The sequence below is a fragment of the Emydura macquarii genome, unplaced genomic scaffold, assembly GCF_026122565.2.
Source record: "Emydura macquarii macquarii isolate MOO-44397 ecotype Brisbane River unplaced genomic scaffold, CSIRO-AGI_Emac_v2 contig_2481, whole genome shotgun sequence".
Lineage (NCBI taxonomy): Eukaryota > Metazoa > Chordata > Testudines > Chelidae > Emydura > Emydura macquarii.
The window spans coordinates 269207-286565 of record NW_027132618.1 but is presented as its reverse complement, the minus strand read 5'-3'; the positions used below and the strand labels follow the sequence as shown (position 1 = coordinate 286565).

The 17359-nt window shown below is 40.5% G+C and overlaps 1 protein-coding gene across 4 annotated transcripts in view; it reads right to left on the bottom strand.

The window, feature by feature from the left end:
• Positions 1-17359, bottom strand: part of MIER1 (MIER1 transcriptional regulator) — a 68165-nt gene that overhangs the window by 35100 nt on the left and 15706 nt on the right. For all 4 annotated transcript variants that reach the window (XM_067563337.1, XM_067563338.1, XM_067563339.1 and 1 more), the window contains exon 2: positions 2609-2633. In XM_067563337.1, the coding sequence (XP_067419438.1) occupies positions 2609-2633 (25 nt within the window). The remainder of the gene's footprint in view (positions 1-2608; positions 2634-17359) is intronic.

The window sequence follows — 17359 nt, the reverse complement described above, 5'->3', positions numbered from 1 at the left end:
TGAGATATTCAACAGTCTGCACCAGAGGTCTTCGCTGGCTAAATTATTACAAATATTGACCAGGTATATGAAGGAAATCATATTGGCTTCTTACCATGCTTCTATCATGAATGACATGAATAGCTGAACTGTTATCCATAATCATAGATTAGAAGGAAGTTCTATGCACTCTATGGGTCAGGATTATGCACACTAGATCAAGACCTTGGCATTCAGGCAATTTTCTATTTATTTTTTGTTTTTTTCCTCCCTTTGCATAATTCTTTGTACAAAAGATGTCTAGATATAGTAACAATTAGCAATAATAAGTGAAAAAATAAATGAAAGGCAGACTGGTCTAACAGACTGAGCACAATGCTGAAACCCACAAACCACTGACTTCTAATCACAGCACTTTTGACTACTTGCTTTGGGCAAGTAACTTCATTTATGTTTCAGTTTCCAAATCTGTAAAAAGTGGTAATATGAGGATTAATGTTTAAAAATCCGTTTTAAAATATGAAGTGTATCAAGTATCAGCAGATGAATTTTAGCAATATTTAAGTTTTCAAATATGTTGTAGTCCAGGGATATTAACAGACAGTGAAATTTAGCATCTAGTGTGCAATGGGAAGCTTAGTAACTGTCTTCAAGTTATGACGTTACTGCAGGTAACAATTTCCATCACAGAAAGATAATTAAGAGATCTCCAAGAAAAAAAAACTGATCAAAACACGAACTGACAGGAGGAATGGAAAAAATCACTTATTTTAGCAAACATTTCCAGCTTTTAGGTAGTCATGCATATTGCTATACAATTACATAATCTACTGAATTATTTTGTTTGGTATTTTCACTACATGAAAAAACACTACTGAACTGTGATGCTCTGTAAAATCTTAAAAATTAAGAATTTGAGCTTTTGTTCGATGCAGTAGTTTCTAATGCCAAAACCTGACCTTTTGTGGGACTTGCAACAGAGTAGAATCTGGCTTTCATTTGAAATTATTTCAACATAATTTGGAGGAAATAGCTACGAAACTCTGTGTTCAGCAAATAATCAAAAGCAGCATATTCATTATCGAAAGTAGCAAAAATATCTACTGAAACTTCAATTCTAAAAGAAACTCCAGTTTCTCACACAACACATAGAAAACTGAGCACATTAAACCATTAAGATAAACTAAGGCCTACCAGTGTGTAGATATCTATCAGTTAGTGGTGTGATTTTTTGCCAAAACAGTTATACTAGTACAGCCCCTAACATGGATATAGATATAGAAGTATAAAAGGCCTTATACTGATATAATTGCATCTATGTTAAAGGTTTGTACTGCTTTTATTGCTAAAGTATAGTTAAGTGGTATAACAGTTCAAGACAAGGTAGTTCAATAAAAGTGAAGCTGCTAATATTGGAAGACTTGCATTTCAACTACTAGGATATCAATCCTGACAATAGCAATCATCTTGGACAAAGGTTATATAATATAACACTGGCTACTCTAGTAACCAGGTGTGAAAAAGCAAGGATTCAGTATTTATTTATTTTATTTATAAGCACTCAGACTGCACACTAAGGGCTAATCTACACTTAAAACTTAGTGGCACAGCTGTATTGGTATAGCTGTGCCACTGTAAGAGCGCTTGTGTACCTGCGTCATGTTGGCGGGAGACACAGCACTGTCCACACAAGCTTTTATGCTGGCAAAACTTATGTCGCTTTTTTGCAGTCCCGTGAGCGACAAAATTTTGCCGGCATAAGTGCTAGTGTAGACAAGGCCTAAAAGGCCCAGCAGAAATGAGTTAATTATATCAGAACATCAGACACCAACCAATTTTTAAAAGAGAAGTGATGGAAATTCCTGTTTTTCTGTAATCCATAGAAGCAAATATGCTCCTACTGATTACAGTCCATAGAGTGTACTGCTGGATCAGTGAAAAAATGCTGTTTTTCCTGTTAATGTGAGTGAATTGTGCATGGGAAAACACGGGACAAATGTAATGGTCAGTAGTCAAGTAATAGACATAATACAGGTAGCTGCTACACAAACTACAATGCTCTGTAAATTGACCTTATCTTGATCCACAAACTTCTGCACTTTTAGTACTGGTCATCTACTAACCAAAGATTGCCAATTATGTCAAATTGTGTAGTGGTTTTGTGATGTATGCAAATGGAAAATACAGTTAGTATACATATTCCTATTTTTGTCTCTTAAAGGAATATAAAATATATCCAAATAACTAGATCTAATCACTGCAAATAATTAAAGTATGTCAAAATGTAATGATGATTAAAAATAAAATTGGAAGCTGTCATCCTTCCTGTCTAATGGTTAAGGTAAGACGACATAAGATGCATAGGAAAAATACATTCAAAAGTATACATTATTTTTTAGGTTAATTTAAAAGTGAATTATTCAATTAACCAACCTAATTAAAAATTAGAACCATACAACAGTGATAAGCCTGTATGTAGTAACTGGGAAAACGCAATGCCTTGAATTCCAACTTTGCACTGTTGTGTTAATTCCAATAGCAATAGTATTAAAAACATAGAAGGTAATGACTGGTGTTTTACTGAATTATTCCCCTTCCTCTTGAACTTATTACATACATTTTTTTTTACCTGGGCTTGAAGTCTGAAGAGAAGGCTACAAAGGAAAAAAAAGAAACAAAATTAGTTTTTTCCATATTAAATCTGTACAAACTCAAATACTGAAGGTGAATTCAATAGTTGATCTGATACAAAAGATTATAAATGAGCAATGCATTGCTGGTCAGTTTTCTACCAACACATTAGAAACACCTTGGCCATTCTAAATGGGTTTACAATGACAGACAAGATTCATTTCCTTCTTTATACCTGCAGCCTTGCTATATTAAACCAAATGATAACAGAAAGAATTCCCCATTTTATGAAGCAATGATTGAGTTCCTGAGAGAATAAAATACAGCAATTTATTCTGAAACCAAGATAAATAGCCCCCCTCTCCCAAATCGTAAGTAGCATATTACATAAAAGTCCTGTTTATACTTACATAAAATACTAAAAAGATTGTTTTTTTAAATCAAAAACTGCAATAGAAGTCCTCATAAAGTTTAGGAAAGGAACAAGCTATTAGATTTTAATCTGTGACTCAAAACTGAGGGAAGTTTGAAAGTTTTCTTAAAAGTCATCTTTCCTGCCCAAGCACCAGTCTAATGCTACTTGATCAGAAAACAGGGAATTGTACTGACTTTATACTGCAAATAATATTTTAAAATTCTGGAATATAAAAAAAATCTGTACTTCAGCAAAGGCCTTGTATTATAGAGGTCCTGTTGGTTCTAATGTTTGCAGGCATTAATATTAAATGGAATATATTATACAGACACTTTCCCCAATGGAATGCACAGCCACATGTAGAATTATATTTAAAGGTAAAATATGGTTACTAATATCTCAGGACCAATTAAACATGTAACTGTAGTCACTAGTCTTATTTCTAAAGTTTAAATTCTTGTAAGAATTTTTTTTTTTTTAAATCTCCTCCATACTGTCTCACTTCAGCATCCCATGACTTGCATAAGACAGTTCCGGTCACCTACCACCTGGGCCACCTACATAAATTGCATTGAAACAAACTTCCTAATGCAACTAGGAATGCTAGTTTCAGATTAGCAATTTTTCCAAATGTGAAATACTAATATTTTTTAAAAACCTAGGTAAAAAGTTAGTTTACTTAACAATGTTTTGTGTTAAGAGCTATAGATGTGCACAGGTTTTCTGAATGTTTTGCCCGTTTCTCAAGCTGCAACCTATTATAATGGTCAAAAAGATTTGGAAGGGTGTGTGGAGGGCTATTATGGCCAGCAGATTTCATTGTATTAACATATATACCATAAAAGATAGTGAACATACAAATATGTATTTCAATGGAGCCATTACAGTCTATTTTAGTCATCTAAGAATGGTTATACTGGGTCAGACCAATGGTCCATCTAGCTCAGGGGTGGGCAAAATACAGCCCGCCAAACATTTTGGTCTGGTCTGCCATGACTCCAGGCAATCAGATCCTGACACGCAGCTGGGACCTTGGTGGCAGCCACCCGCCTGATCCCAATGCGCAGTCGGGAAGTGATTTGCAGCCACTCGCCTTGCGCCTGGTCCCGGTGCGATGCCGGGAGGCGGGCTGCAGCCACCTGCCTTGCGCCCAGTTCCAGTGGAAAACCCGCAACAACTTACCAAAATTCGTGAAATGGCCCCTCTGCAAAAATTATTGCCCACCCCTAATCTAGACCAATATCCTATCTTCCAACAGTGGCTCCTGCCAGATGCTTCAGAAAGAATGAGTAGACCAGGGCAATTATTGAGTGATCCAACCCAGTTACCCAGTTTTAGCTTCTGGCAGTCAGAGGTTTAGGGACACCCAGAGCATGGGGTTGCATCCCTGACCATCTTGGCTGATAGCAACTGATGGATCTATCCTCCATGAACTTAGCTAATTCTTCTTGGTATCCAGTTATACTTTTGGCCTTCACAACATCCCCTGGCAATGAGTTTCAGAGGTTGACTATGCGTTGTGTGAAGAAATACTTCCTTTTGCTTGTTTTAAACCTGCTGCCTATAAATTTAAACAGGTAAGCCTCTAATTCTTTTGTTGTATGACAGGATTAACAACACTTCCCTATTCACTTTCTCCACACCATTCATGATTTTATAGATTTGTCATAACCCTCCCCCTTAGTTGTCTCTTTTCTATACTGAACAGTCCCAGTCTTTTTAATCTCTTCTCATATGAAAGTGGTTTCATATTCTAATTATTTTTGCTATCCTTCTTTGTACCTTTTCCAATTCTAATATATATATATTTTTGCAGATGCAGTGACCAGAATTGTATGCAGAATTTAAGGTGTGTGTGTAACCATGGATTTATATAGTGGCATTATGATATTTTCTGTCTTATCAATTCCTTTCTTAATGGTTCCTAACACTGTTATATTTCTTGACTGCTGCTGCACATCAAGCAAATGTTTTCAGAGAACTATCCATGATGACTCAAATATGACTTTCTTGAATGGTGGTAACTAATTTACACCCCATCATATTGTACATATAATTGGGATTATGTTTTCCAATGGGTGTTACTTTGCACTCATCAGCACTGAATTTCATCTGCCATTGTGTTGCCCAGTCACTCAGTTTGGTGAGATCTCTTAGTAACTTTTTGCAGTCTGCTTTGGACTTACTATCTTGAGTAATTCTATATCTGCAAATTTTCCCACCTCACTGCTTACCCCCTTTTTCCAGATCTCTTACAAATATGTTGAATAGTACTGGTCCCAACACAGATCTTTGGGAGACCTTCACTATTTACCATTTTCCATTGTGAAAACTGACCATTTATTCCTACCCTTTGTTTCCTATCTTTTAGCCAGTTATTGACCCACGAGATCCTCTTATCCCATGATTGCTTACTTTAGAGCCTTTGGTGAGGGACCTTGTCATAGGCTTTCTGAAAGTTCAAGTACACTATATCCATAGGATCATCCTTATCCACATGCTTGTTGACCCCCCTCACAGAATTCTAGTAGATTGGTGAGGCATGATTTCCCTTCTAAAAAGCCATGTTTAAAAACCACCTATGCTGGTGACAGTGTTCTTTATTATATAATTTCAACCATTTTGCCTGGCACTGAAGTTAGGCATACCAGCTTGTAATAGCCAGGATTGCCTATGGAGCTTCTTTTAAAAGTTGGCATTGCATTAGCTACCCTCCAGTCATCTGGTACAGAGGCTAAAATAGGTTATGGAACACAGTTAGTAGTATCTGAGTTCCTTTAGAACTGTTGGGTGAATACCATCTGCCATCTAAAAAGAATGGCTCAGATGTGGCAATCTCCCTCACATCCTATGCAGTGAAGACCACTGCAAAGAATTCATTTAGTTTCTCTGCAACAGCCTTGTCTTCTTTGAGTACTCCTTTAGCACCTCAATCAGCCAGTGGCCCCACTGATTGTTTGGCAGGCTTCCTGCTTCTCCTGCACTTAATATTTTGCCATTAGTATATGTCTATTTTGCTAGTTGCTCTTCACATTCTTTTTTGGCCTACCTAAATATATGTTTTTTACTTGAAATGTTTCACATACACATGGCAAATCATTGAATCAGCAATCTACTAATATCCAAATTATAATGTCACATTAAGCAATAGATCACCACTGATTATCCATAATGCAATGTTTGGGCAGGTGGTTTTAAAAGATGCCTGTGTCACATAAAACACACAGCAGAATCTCACTGTTTTGCACTTATATCATTTCATTGTCTGGAACACACATCTCCCATCACTCTTCAGCAAGGATGTGGCAAGAACCTATTGATTACACCTACATTCCTTTACAAAATTCAATGTACAATATTGCTTTTTATGTCTCTCTACTTTAAATTTGTAAAACTGAGTAAGACAATTGGTTCGTCTGTTACTGTGAATTAATGAGGCCCTTATATACCTGCTGCAGTATTCCCACATCGGAAGAAATCACACCTTGCTTATTTTAGCTTGGTCATCAATGGTTGAAGAAATGAGTAGACAGCATTACATGGTTAATCTATGTGAAGTAAAAATGGGGGGGGGGGGGAACTATTGAGTAAGAAAATCCTAAATAAAAGCCCATTTTCAAAGAAAAAATTCATAGAATAGCTATAGAAGAGAGGCTGTGATCTAAATCTGAAATGGGCATATGTAGTGGTGAGTGGGAATTCTGGCTAATTCAGGTAGCTGCAAAGTGTAATTTTATTATAAACTGCTCTGATTAATTGCTATTATTTAGGGAGTTCTCAAAAGCAAAGAAACTAGCCAGTTTCTTAAATTAAGCATGTTGGGAATTGCAAGAGAAGAATATTTCATTGCTTGAAGATGCAAAGGTAAAAGAAAAGAAAAGTCCAGCTACTAGTAATCAACCAATATTCTCCAAAACATATCGTCTCTACAGATCTACATTAGAACATGGGCCTCACAAAACCATGAAACCAAAGCAATAAGCCATGAGGAAACATACACTGACTACATATCAAACCTCTCCAAACCATGATGTTCCATAACATCTACCCATCTTTAGGCTCCTTTCCATTTCAGCAAAATATCTACATGTGCTGAAGCAGTAGGGAGAGAAGGCTAGCCAGGGTGACTCCACAGAAACTGTGTGCAAAATCCTCCAGTTATTAGTAAGTAACCTTTCTTTTTTCCTTCACAAATTTGCCTCTACAAATTCTGATTAGGAGACTAGCATGAAATAGCTCTCCCTTGGTGAAGAGAGCTGAAGAATACTAATTAAGAAGAGATTGAAAGTCTACCCTCCTGATATGGAACATCCAGTCTGGCTCCAGAATCTATAAAAGTTTCTAGGAATGTTACTCTGTGTGCCACTCTGAAGCTTAGAATATCTGTTAAGTCAGTGAGGAGAGAAGGAAACAGCTAGAAGCATGGTTGAGAACTCTGTTTCGAATATCTACCGTTTCAATCACCACTGGGGTTCATGTTCTGTTATGGTCTGATTTTCTGCCCCCCCTCCTTTTATAAACATCTGTACCAATTACACAGATACAACAGGGTTGGCTTTCAGCTAGTATGAAGTTTTTGTCAGTTGAAATCCAAATGATAACTTTACATTTCTCAGGAAGTCACATTCTGGATACAAGCTGCTGAGGCAGCTACTGCCTTAATAGAATGAACTAGAGTTTTGGGCAATGGAACTCCAGGCAGTTTATATGTTTGCTACATACACTTGCTACAGCTGGGACCATGTCTATTTGTGATTGTACAGTGCGTGCATCATGCAGCTCCACTCCTGATTAGTAGTACCGAGAGGCCCCCTCAACACAAACCACAATCACAACCAGCAAACACGGACATAAAGTTTAATCCAAGCTTCCTTTTTTTTATGGGAGGTGAGGTGAGGTTGTCGGTGGGCAAAAACAATGAGAAAAAATGTCTTGTCACCTGTGAAATAGTTTATTATATGAATAAGTACTGTATCAACTCTTAGCACAACTTTGCCTTCATGATAGCTGTAGGACTGCTGTTCTACCAATAAGGCCCTAACTTCCAAAATACTCCTTGACAAAGTGATGGCACCGAGATAACCTTTAAAGACAAAAAAGTAAGGGCATTTCTGACAAGGGATCAAAGGGATGCTTAGTCTGACCATTAAAAACAAGGTTTAGGTTCCAAGAGGGATTTCTCTTTACTGGCAAAGGGTTGAGAGGTAAGGCAGCTTTAAGAAATCTTATGTCTGGATGAGATGAAATTCTATGCCTGTTTGCTCTCTCTGGCATGCTGACAACAGCAGTTGCTTGGCTTTTTAGAGTTTGAACTTTTAGGCCCATATTAAGATCTGTAAGAGCTGTAAAAAACTCAAACATTTGGCCCTTGCCAAGGCCCTTGCCTTGACTAGATCCATGACTTTGCATTGTGCCAAATGTGTAGACTATGCCCTTTAAAATGCCCTGTTTGTTGAATGCTCTTTCACAGAGTGGATAAAAAAAAATAAAATCAACGTTCAAAAAACCCCACATAAGAAAAAATGGATTTTAATAGGATTTTTTATTTGTATTACAAAAGTTTCTCTTTTAAAAAATACACTTGTAATTTGAAATCTGAATTTAATACAAACTATATTAAGACAAATGTATAATCTCTTAAAACATTTAAATAAAAATAATATGCAGAATCCATGACAGTGTCAAAAATTGGAGCTAATGGCTGCTTTTCTATATAAAGAAAGAATCAGGGAAAAACGTCTAACTTTTGAATAAAGCTTTATAAAGATGGCACAATAGGTAACGTGTTGTATTAAGGGCCTGAACTCACGAGAGACCTGGGAATGTGCTACTGTGTACAAGTGAGACGGGAAAAGTAATCACAGGTATTGGGACTTGCCCTCTGATTACAGAAGACCCCACTGTGTACCATCTCATCAGATTCATCCATGCAGCACATCTGAATGGTCTCATACTCCTATTTTATTGCATCTCTCTTTCTATCTATCTGAGCTCGTATTGGCTTTGTTCTTCAGTTATGAATATTTATGATTCCACTAACCATGGAAACTTATTCTCCTGCTCATTGGGTGTGTGTGTGTGTGTGTGTGTGTGTGTGTGTGTGTGTGTGTGGTGATCTGCCCAGTAAATATCAGCCTTTTCTTCTGGATGATTCTGGGCACTTCAGGTAAATGACCTTGTTCTGTCTCCTTGCATGTGTACCTGGGCAGAGATACAAACAAAAAATAATCATTTCTCAACTGCCTCCTCCTGTTTCTAAACAAAAGATACTACAGTGTAAAAGACATGCAGGTTACACAAGCAGAAATCTTGGATTGTTAGTATTTTGTTTTTCCTTAGGGGTATGGATGGGGATGGGACAGGAGAGTTACGTAACAAGGGAGAAGTAGTAGAGTGTGCAACTAGAAAGGTGCAACACTAGTGTCAAAGCAGGACACTGTGGAAAGAAGGGACACCACACTTTAGAGTGCAGTCTCTAGTGTTGATTTCAACACCTGGGAACTGCAGATGGTAAAAATGATCCTACCTGGGAATATTTTCAAAAAATTCCTGTACCTCCGTGTAAAGTAAGGAACATGCACCAAACGTAAACAGTGCAACAAACAGATGCAAGGCCTTGTTATCAGAATGAAACAACATTATGAAAAATGCTCCTCAGACTTTGAAGATGATGATATGGACATGTCTGAACAATCTGGACCAACTGATTCGTAAACTTATTTTTGCACCATTTTTATGGACTACCTACCATGTCTTACTATGCTAGTCTTGATGGGTGGAGCAATGTACACAAAAGATCCAGTAACATGTACTTGTCTGACAACAGATGAAGGAGTTGTCAGTCTCATAGAAACAATTGATGCATCAGGAAATGCCCATACAGCAGAATGCTAAAAGTAACAGCATTAAAATCTGTAACAAACTGAACAAAAATTAAAGTGTGTAGCTTTGTCACAGTCAAAGCTGCAAATGTAGCAAAGATTAGAAGAAATTTAGAAGATGGGAACCTAAAACTTCACATATGGGTGCAGTGCTCATTTGAAGCATTTTTTCAGCCAAAGACTAAAGTTGCTGAAATTGCAAAATTCTTCCTTACCAAGTTATTTGTTTCAGCTTCACTGAAAAGAGCAGGAGGAGCCAAACTAATTCTCCTCCAAGATGCATGAAGGAATAGTGGTTGACTGTTTTGAGCTATTTATTAAAAATTGGCCTATTCTGATGACAATTTGTGAAGAAAAAAAATAGCTGGAACTATCACAGCTATTGTAGTACAAATATGACTAAAGGGAAAATGTAGAGGATATAATGAATATACTGAAACCTATTTCCATAGCCTTTGAATGATTGCTATGAAGCAAAAAGACTGTTGAAATCTGGAAAAAAAACTTCAAGTACCGCTGAAGATATTAAATTGCAGGCAATAAAGAAGCGGATGGATCAAGCACTTAATCCACCTTATTTTCTTGCCAATAGTCTCAAACCTAAATACCAGGGTAGATGCCTAATTGCTGAAGATCCTGCTGATATGACACAGGCATCTAAATAATCACCCAATAATCACGCCAAACATAACAAATTTCAGGGCTGGAGGTGAACCATTCAAGCAGTACATGTTTGCTGCTCATGTTTTAAAAAAAGTCACGCCACTTAACTGGTTTAAGTTGCTAGCTAAGCACCTGCACCACAGTTTGTTCAAAGGCTAAAAATAGCTTTTGACAGCAGAAGCCACTTCTGCAAGGATAGAATGAATTAGTCCAAATGAAGAAAATATTCTTTTAAAGTTGAGAGAAATCACCAGGGAGTTGAAAAAGCAGGAAAACTTGTCCCTCGTTCAGTTCATGAATGCAAATGACGGAAAAGATGAGATCTACTAATTTTAAGATTCTGAATGACAGCCTAAGTAACTTTAGAGACTGTGGTATCGTTTTCAAGAGACTTAGGAAAGTAGGAACTTAAATTCCAGTCACTTTCATTTAGACATATTTTAAAACTGTCCCAGGCTGACCTGAAACAATCAGTTTAATTCACTGACTACAGTTAATCCCTCTGTTTCTTTAATAAATAATTTAGTTGTAAATGTGAAACATTTGATGAGAAAAAACAGTTACTAACCTTCCGTAATTATTGTTCTTCAAGATGTTGTTCTTGCTCATGTCCATTCCATGTCTGCTGTATGCACACCCTTGTGCATGGAATGTCGGAGATTTTTTGCCTTAGTGGTAGCCATAGGGTCAGCTCTGGCACCCGCTGGAGGCCTATGCTCATGCCGCAGTATACGAGGCATCACCGGCCCAGCGCCCGCTCAGTTCCTTCTTGCTGTCAACTCTGACTGAGGGATGGAGGACGGGTCATGGAATGGTCATGAGCACCATATCTCGAAGAACAACAGTTATGGAAGGTTAGTAATCATGTTTTCTTCGAGTGCTTGCTCATGTCAATTTAATGTTAGGTGACTCACAAGCAGAATCCCTGGAGGTGGGCTCGGAGTGCATGGATGTGCCGCATGCAATACCGCTCTACCGAAGCTGGCATTGCTCAGGCCCGCTGGGTGATAGTGTAATGGGACACAGAAGTCTGAACTGAAAACCATGTAGCAGCTTTGCAGATGTCTTGGATCAGCACCTGCACCAGGAACGCTGCTGCTGAGACTTGCGCCCTGGTCTAGTGAGCTGTTACAATTGCTGGCGGAGACACTTTTGCTTGTTCACAACAGAACTTGATGCAGGTGGTTATCCACAAGGAGATCCTCTGGGAGGAGACCAGCAGACCTTTCATCCTTTCTGCAACTGCAACGAAGACCTGTTTCAACCTTCAGAAGGGTTTAATCCTTTTGCTGTAGAAGGCCAAGGTCCATTCTAACATCAAGGGTGTGCAACCTACACTTCTCATTGGATCCACGCAGTTTGGAGAAGAACACAGGCAGGAATACATCCTGGTTATTGTGCAACTGTGACACCACCCCTTTGATAAGAAGGCTGAGTGGGGTCGCAACTGGACTGTGTCTTTATAAAACACTGTGTAAGGCGGTTCCAAGGTGAGAACTCTGATCTCGGAAACCCTTCATGCTGAGGTGATCACCACCAGGAAGGAACCTTCCAAGAAAGGAGCAGCAGAAAGCAGGACGCTAATGGCTCAAAGGGGGAGTCCATGAGCCTTGAAAGGACTAAGTTCAGGTCCCAGGGAAGAATAGGTTCTGGGAATTGTGGGTAAAGTCTCTCCAGGCTTTTTAAGAACCTGATTGTTATGTCATGGGAGACAACTGATCTACCCTGGATTGGAGGATGGAAGGCTGAGACAGCTGTCAGGTGAACCTTAAGTGACCAAAGGGCTAGGCCTTGATGCTTGAGATGTAAAAGATAGTCCAATATGGACTGTAACAAGGTTTGGTGAGGAGAAAGATTCCGGAAAAGCCTCTTGCATTGGCCAGGTATGTTGCTCTGGTAGAAGGTTTTCTGCTGCCCGTAAGAACCTGCTGAACTTGCACTGAGCAAGCCTGCTCTTCTGCATTCAGCCGCCATGCTGTCAGGTGCAGGGATGCTAGTCCAGGTGCAACAGATAGCCGTGGTCCTGGAACAAAAGGTCTAGCCAAAGTTACAGCTCCAGTGAGGTTGCTGTTGAGAACTCCAGCAGGATGCCAAACTAGTGCTGTTGCAGCCAAGCCAGGGGGCTATCAGTATCACTTTCGCCTTTTCCTGCTTGATCTTCAAAAGGATCCTGTGGACTAGTGGTACCAGCAGGAAGACGTCCCTGCCCAGGAGAGCATGAAGGCGCTGGACAGAGAGCTTCTGGTGAGCCTGCAGATGCAGCAGAACTGGTGGCACTTTCTGTTCTGTCTGGATGCAAACAGATCCACTTGGGGAGTCCCCTATCTTAGGAAAATCATGCTGGCAACCTCTGGGTGGAGTAACCACTCGTGACAAGATGAAAAGGACTTGCAGAGGAGGTCCGCTAGCACATTCCTGGTGTCCGGGAGATGTGAAGCTATAATGTGGATGGCGTTCTGCATGCAAAAGTTCCATAAGCGGATAGCCCCTTGGCATAGGGGTGACAACCAAGTACCACCTTGCTTGCTGATGTAAAACATCACAGCAGTATTGTCGGTCAGAATTTGGACTACCCTGCCAGCCAGGTAGGGAAGGAACACCTGATAAACCAGGCGTACCACACTGAGCTCCCTGACATTTATGTGGAGGGAGCGCTCTTTCTGTGTCCGGAGTCCCTGTGTGCTAAACTCATTGAAGTGGGCTCTCAACCCCAGTTCCGAAGCATCAGAGACCAGTGTCACTTAGGGGGAAAGCCCTTAAATGCGAGGTCCTGTATAGATTGCTGCACCTCCTGAGACAATTCCAAGGATTGCAGCCAGGAACACTGTCCTACGGATATTGCCAACACCACTGACCTGGCCATGGAATCGGCAGCGTCCAGCGCCATCTGGAGGGAGGCTCTAGCCACCATCTTGCTCTCCTCCAAGACGGACACAAACTCCTGCCTGGTGTCCTGTGGCAGAGTCTCCTTGCATTTGGCTATGGATTCCCAAATGTTATAATTGTATCTCCCAAACAATGCCTGCTGGTCAGAGATTCTGAGTTGAAGACTGGCTGTGGAATAAATCTTTCTTCCAAACAAGTCCAGCTTCTTAGCATCCTTGTTCTTAGGCGTCAAACTTGTCTGACCATGTCTGTCCCACTTGTTCACCACAGTCATCACCAGGTATCGGGGGGGAGGGGGGGGACGGACAGGTATTCATATCCCTTGGTCGGGGGAATTTTTTTTCTCAGCCTTTTTGGATATTGGCGGCAGGGAGGATGGGGTCTGCCATAGAGCTCTGATAACCTTCAGCACCCCTTTGTTCACTGGCAATGTGATTTTAGCCTGTGCTGCAGCTGCCAGGATGTCAAAGAGGCTGTCTGAAGGCTCTGTGAGCAACTCAGTCTCCAAGCAGGAGGGTTCTGAGGCCAGTCTGAGTGCCGCCTCCATTAACAGGGCTATCAGGTGAACGTCCCTGTCTTTCTTAGCCCGTGGCCTGAAGCGCTTGTAAATCTTGCACTTATCCCTCACGTTTGTTTCCCCTAGAACACTTTAAGCAACTGTCATGGAGGGTCATTAAGCGAGAAAGGCTTTTGGCAAACAGAACATGGTTTGAAACCTGGGGATAGAGGCATACCCTGTCCTTGGGCAAAAGGCCCCGACGGGACAAACCAACCACCATTTACAAGAACGATCAATAACTAAGATGAAAGAACCACTAGGCACTTGCAAACACAAGAGAGAAAGCCATTCAAACAACCATCATGGGCAGAAAGGATGACCCGAGGGGGCTTAGGGCCAGCGGTTCCCCATATACTATGGCATGAGCCTGGTGCTCCAGAGGGCGCCAGAGCTGGCGCTATGGATACCACTAATGCAAAAAATCTGACAGCTGTGCACGAAGAGGTGCACATACCTAACATGAAATCGACATGAGCAATCACTTGAAGTTTATGTATCCAGAATATTTAAGGTTGTTTTGTTTAATAAAAATAAATGTTACATGCTGTTGTGTGTGTTTAATTAAATTCCAATTACCATCCTAACGCAACTTGACAAATCATGAGCAGAAAGTTAATTATCTAATAAATAAGTCGTATATCATTTACCATTTTCTAATACACTAAAAATGTATAATATACATTTAAAGATGTACCAAATCTGCTGTAAAGCTCTATTTAGCTGTAAATCAACTTATTTTAATGATTATATCGACCAATGAGAATGCATCTCTCTTTAGAAAATAAATATAAATGGAAAAGTTGATTAAAATCAATTATCTAAATTGCTTATTTAAATCACCTTGATTTAAATCAAGCCACCCTGCTTTCTGAAGGTTAAAAGCATGTTCATGAACACATCCAAATAACCTGTTTTTAGGGACCTCTCAAGTACCATGTAGCTAGATCCAACTTCTCAGGGATTGGGTGCAGAATTGGTCACTGTGAGAACAGATCCTTCCTACAGAAGAGGAACAACAGAGCAGTGGTTGCCACATGAACTGCATCTAAGAATCAGCATCTGCTTAAATGGTTGAGAGCTGGGGGGTGCTACATGACTGGCTTCTGCTTTTTAATATTTCTGGAGAACATCAGGGTCAGGGAAAAAAGGACAGTTATGTTTCTGGCTATGAGCAAATGTGTATAATGGTAGCTACAGCCTGTGAATCTCTATCTGGAATAAATCTTCAGCACCTTTGCTGGGTCCTGGTTGCAAACAGGTCCATTGACAGCTAGGAATCCCAGGGCCAAACTCTCTACTTGAAGACCTCATGATGTAGGCTCCCCTCTCCCAGATTTATCCATTAGCACAGGGGTTCCCAAACTCCAGGCTGTGGTCCAAAGGTGGTCTGCAACACAGTCCCGCGTGGTCCGCCATCCTGGACGGAGTCTCAGGAAGCAAGTGGAAACACCAGGCCCTGTGTGTGTCCAGATCAGTTTCCCCATGTGGGCTAGGTAAGGGGAGGGTGGGAGAGCAGCTCCTGACACCTCATAGCATAGGACACATAGGGAAAACGATCTGGATGCACAGAATACCTGGCATCATTGCTCGTCACACCTCCCACCCCACCCTGTCCCCTATGGCAGTGTAGAGGAAAATTCAGAGGCCCTCCAGGCTCAGGTAGATGTAGTTCTTGGTGGCTACAGTGACCGTGTAAGATGGCATGGCCTAGCCTGGTGCGCGCACAGCCACAAGCAGAACTGCCCCCACTGTGTCAATTAGGGACTGAGTGCACAGCCGGGTCCCACAGTAGAGAATAGGGTTGGTCTTTACTTACACAGCACAGAAATTCAGATTTTACACTAAAAATATTTAAAATATAGTGTTCAAAGTTGGACAACTATTGTTTTAAAATCAACTAATGCGTTTTAACAATTTTGTTAACATTGTGTTGCTTATTGTTCAGTTTTCACAAAATTGTGTTTTCCCTGTTTGAACACATTTTACTCAACTTTTTTAAAAAAAGTAGTTATACTAAAACTGTTTTCAAAGATCTTGAAGCATTTCTTTGAGTGCTTATTGCTAGCGATTTCTATTATTACAACTGAAAAGAAAACATACATTTACAGTGTTATAGTTTATGTGTATGTAATAATTAAAATCAACAATTTTCCTCAAGAAGTATTAATAGTGGGCCACAATGCCTATTGCAGCTGCACAGGTGGGCCTCAGGGAAAAGTCTGAGAACCCCTGCATTAGCAGATGGCTAAGTAAGATGACGTATTTATTTCCTCTTTAGCGTATTACTTGAAAGGACAACAGACCAATTGTTTTTCCTCTTTCTTTATTCTTCTTTGACCAGGATAGAGAAGATTAGATTCACAGCAGAGCTGAGGACCTGATATCTCCTTCCTTGTTGATAAGCCACTCCCAAAATGTTGTGGGGTTTCACTACAATCTGGGGCTATGCCTGAACTATTTATGGATTCTGGTTGATATTGTGAAGTTGTATTATGAAGAAGTGCTGTATCATGAGTGCTTATATGTGTGTGGCTCCACCACTGCTGAAAGGTCTTGTAGCAGGTACACTGCAGAGAGATACAATGGTGGGTGTTTAGGACTCAATTACCCTATTCAGGTGCAAATATCTGGGACAACAGGTGAGCTGCATCCTTAGACAACCAGTTTAGCTGACTCCTCTGAAGGAAGAAAGCAGCAGTGGAAAGTTAACCAAAAGACAGAATAAAGGAAGTCGGGGGGGGGGGGGGGGGTGTCAAACAGCAAGTGAAATAGGAAGAAGTAATGTGATACAGAAGAGAGAAAGGTCACCCAGCATGTAGCAGCCTCATGGGGCAGACAGGCTCTACCTGCTATCCTGAACCCAGGGAGCCCCAGGGACTCCGAATAACCCAAGGTACTCAGATCTCAGTCCAAAGAATGCCCTAGCATGATAAGGAAACTAAGACAGGGACATGCATTTATTGTTTTATATGATCCATACTCTTTTATGCTTTACATGAAGCAGAGTATAAATGTGTTAAAGTTCAAAGCATGTGAGAGTGTTATCTCCTACGTGCCCCTGAGAGAGCTAAACTGTAAACCAGAAGCACCACATCTTTATGATGGAGTTCTGGGACAAGGTGCATGTAAGTAACTGGGATCTTGGGGGTCAGGGCTGGTCTGAGAGGCCTAGAGCAGGTGGGCTGAGGAGCCCCATTTCCGAGAAGGGGTAGTAGACAGAGTCGGTGCCCAGGACATGTGTCAGAGAGGACAAGGGAAGGAACAGCGCTGCAGCCTGCCGAGGCTCCACAAGCCTGAAACCACCAGGAATTCAGAGCAGCACAGGCTTAGATCCCTCTCACAGCA